Below are 2919 nucleotides of genomic sequence, written 5' to 3'. Positions count from 1 at the left end.
ATCCTTTCCAACACTTTACCCACAACCGAAGTAAGGCTCACTGGTCTATAATTACCAGGGTTGTGTCTCCTCCCCTTCTTGAACAAGGGGACAACATTGCTAGTCTCCAGTCTTCTGGCACTATTCCTGTAGACAATGACGACATAAAGATAAAAGCCAAAGGCTCTGCAATCTCTTCTCTAGCTTCCCAGAGAATCCTAGGATAAATCCCATCCGGCCCAGGGGACTTATCTATTTTCACACCTTCCAGAATTGCTAACACCTCCTCCTTATGAACCTCAATCCCGTCTAGTCTAATAGCCTGTATCTCAGTATTCTCCTCGACAACATTGTCCTTTTCGTGTGTGAATACTGACAAAAAATATGCATTTAGCGCCTCTCCTATCTCTTCAGACTCCACGCACAACTTCCCACTACTGTCCTTGACTGGCCCTAATCTTACTCTAGTCATTCTTTTATTCCTGACATACCTATAGAAAGCTTTAGGGTTTTCCTCGATCCTACCTGCTAAAGACTTCTCATGTCCCCTCCTGGCTCTTCTTAGCTCTCTCTTTAGGTCCTTCCTGGCTAACTTGTAACTCTCAAGCGCCCTAACTGAGCCTTCACGTCTCATCTCTACATAAGCCTCCTTCTTCCTCTTGACAAGAGATTCAATTTCTTTAGTAAACCACGGTTCCCTCGCTTGACCACTTCCTCCCTGCCTGACACGTACATACTTCTCAAGGACACGCAGAAGCTGTTCCTTGAACAAGTTCCACATTTCAATTATGCCCAGCCCCTGCAGTTTCCTTCTCCATCCTATGCATCCTAAATCTTGCCTAATCGCCTCATAATTGCCTTTCCCCCAGCTATAACTCTTCATGCCACGGAATACCCAGCTTCATACCTATTCTTGTAGTTACAGAAGTTTATGCAGCTGCTTCACTTTGGTTTAAGGTCAAGGGTAGCCCACCACCACCACCCCCCCCACCCCAAGATGTTGGTAATGGGGAAGTTCAGTGATAGTAATGGCATTGAATGACTTCAGTGACAGTAATACCATTTAATGTCATGGGGTAGTAGTCGGAATCCATCTTAATGGAGATTGTCATTCCCTAGTACTTATCTATTGTGAAAGTTACTTGTAAAAGACTAGGAAAGAAAACCTGCTGCCCATAACTTGTATGGTCTGTACATTTGATTCCAACCCACACAAATGAATTTAACATTTAAGTCACCGCTCCGACCTGTTTATCAAGTCACTTGGTTGTATCACTACCTTCTCAGTGTACTTAGGCTAAGTAAAAAATGCAAGCCTTTCGAGTGAGGGCTATGACATAGGAAGGAATTTAATAAATATTTGTATTGGGAATCTCTGTGGTCTTTGATGCTGTTGCAATGGAGAGGAAACGGTGGTTTGAGAACCTGAACAATCTCTTTTCCTCTCTTACAGGACATATTTTGACATCAGTATCCAATAAAAGGATGTTACACACCCTCTTAATTTCCATCATGATTATGGGATGCTTTTTAACATCGTGGTTGCTGTACGTCAAACCATCAAACACTTGGATTTTTGGTCCTGTGTCTGTGAAAAATTCCTTTATACCTGCAGAGAATGACACAATAGTGCTCATTTGGTTTTGGCCTTTTGGTCAGACATTTGAGCTCAATTCCTGTGAGTCTCATTTTAACGTCCGTGACTGTTATTTGACAGTAGATCGAGACATGTACAGTAAATCCCATGCTGTCCTTTTCCATCACGGAGACATAAGGAAGGACTTGACTAACTTGCCAACAGAACCTCGGCCAGCTTTTCAGAAATGGGTTTGGATGAATATGGAATCACCTACTAACGCTCGAAGAAATAGTGGACTTGACCAACTCTTCAACCTAACTTTGACGTACCGGCAGGATTCAGATATTCAGGTGCCTTATGGGTCTCTAATAGCAAGCAAAGTTCCATTAGATTTTGAATTGCCCAGTAAAAGCTATCTGGTGTGTTGGGTTGTAAGCAACTGGAACTCTAACTATGCCAGAGTGAAGTATTACAATGAACTCTACAAATATATTGAAATCAACACTTATGGTCAATTCCTCTGGTTTCGCCTGAGCAATGAAAAATTGATCCCTACAATATCGAGATGCAAGTTCTACCTTTCCTTTGAGAACTCAGTACATGAGGATTACATAACTGAAAAGCTCTACAATGCCTTGCTTGCAGGCACTGTGCCTGTGGTCTTGGGGCCATCGAGAAAAAATTATGAAAATTACATTCCAGCTGATTCCTTCATTCATGTGGATGATTTCAAATCAGCTCAAGAACTTGCAGCCTACCTGCACAAGCTGAATGATAATGAGACCTTGTACATGAACTACTTCAAATGGAGAAAATATTACACAGTGCGGATTGCTCATTTCTGGGATGAACATGCATGTAATGTGTGTGAGAATATAAAACAACATCAAGAATATCGATCATTTTCCAATTTGGAGAACTGGTTTTGGAATTAAATTCCAATGATTACCATTCATCATCAGTTTTATCTATGGGATTCAATCAAAACCCTAACCTTCTCACTAACACTGACCCTAACCCTGACCCTTCTTTCTCCAAAGAGAAAATACTTTCAATCAATTCTTTTCTTGAAGTCAATAAAAGGCTTCCATTTTATCTAGTCATATTCATGGATTTCTGATCAAATTAGATGCATCAAATTCTCATCTGAAAGGGATTTCTACTAGAAAATGAAATTAATTCATGAGCTGAATGATTTTATTTTCCTTTCATCTGTCATTACCATATTGTAGAAAAAAGGTAGAAAAAATAATCTTTCCACAAAATTAAGGAAGAAGTGCTCTAAAACAGATTACATACCCAATCTCAACTTTAAGAAAATATGACACAGGAGCAGGGATAGCCCTTTCAGCCTTTGGGCC

At 40.6% G+C, this 2919-nt stretch overlaps 1 protein-coding gene across 1 annotated transcript; it reads left to right on the top strand.

Moving 5' to 3' along the window:
• Positions 1-1377: 1377 nt before the first annotated feature.
• LOC109935548 (4-galactosyl-N-acetylglucosaminide 3-alpha-L-fucosyltransferase 9-like) lies at positions 1378-2493 on the top strand. Its single transcript, XM_020534182.2, has one exon. The coding sequence runs from the start codon at positions 1378-1380 to the stop codon at positions 2491-2493; it is 1116 nt and encodes a 371-aa protein (XP_020389771.2).
• Positions 2494-2919: the final 426 nt, after the last annotated feature.

This window comes from Rhincodon typus, chromosome 5, assembly GCF_021869965.1.
Source record: "Rhincodon typus isolate 14 chromosome 5, sRhiTyp1.1, whole genome shotgun sequence".
NCBI lineage: Eukaryota > Metazoa > Chordata > Chondrichthyes > Orectolobiformes > Rhincodontidae > Rhincodon > Rhincodon typus.
This window is presented reverse-complemented; position numbering and strand designations above follow the sequence as displayed.

What these genes read in the sequence shown, in the direction of transcription:
- LOC109935548 (XM_020534182.2), top strand. Translation starts at nt 1,378, where the DNA reads ATGGAGAGGAAACGGTGGTTTGAGAACCTGAACAATCTCTTTTCCTCT.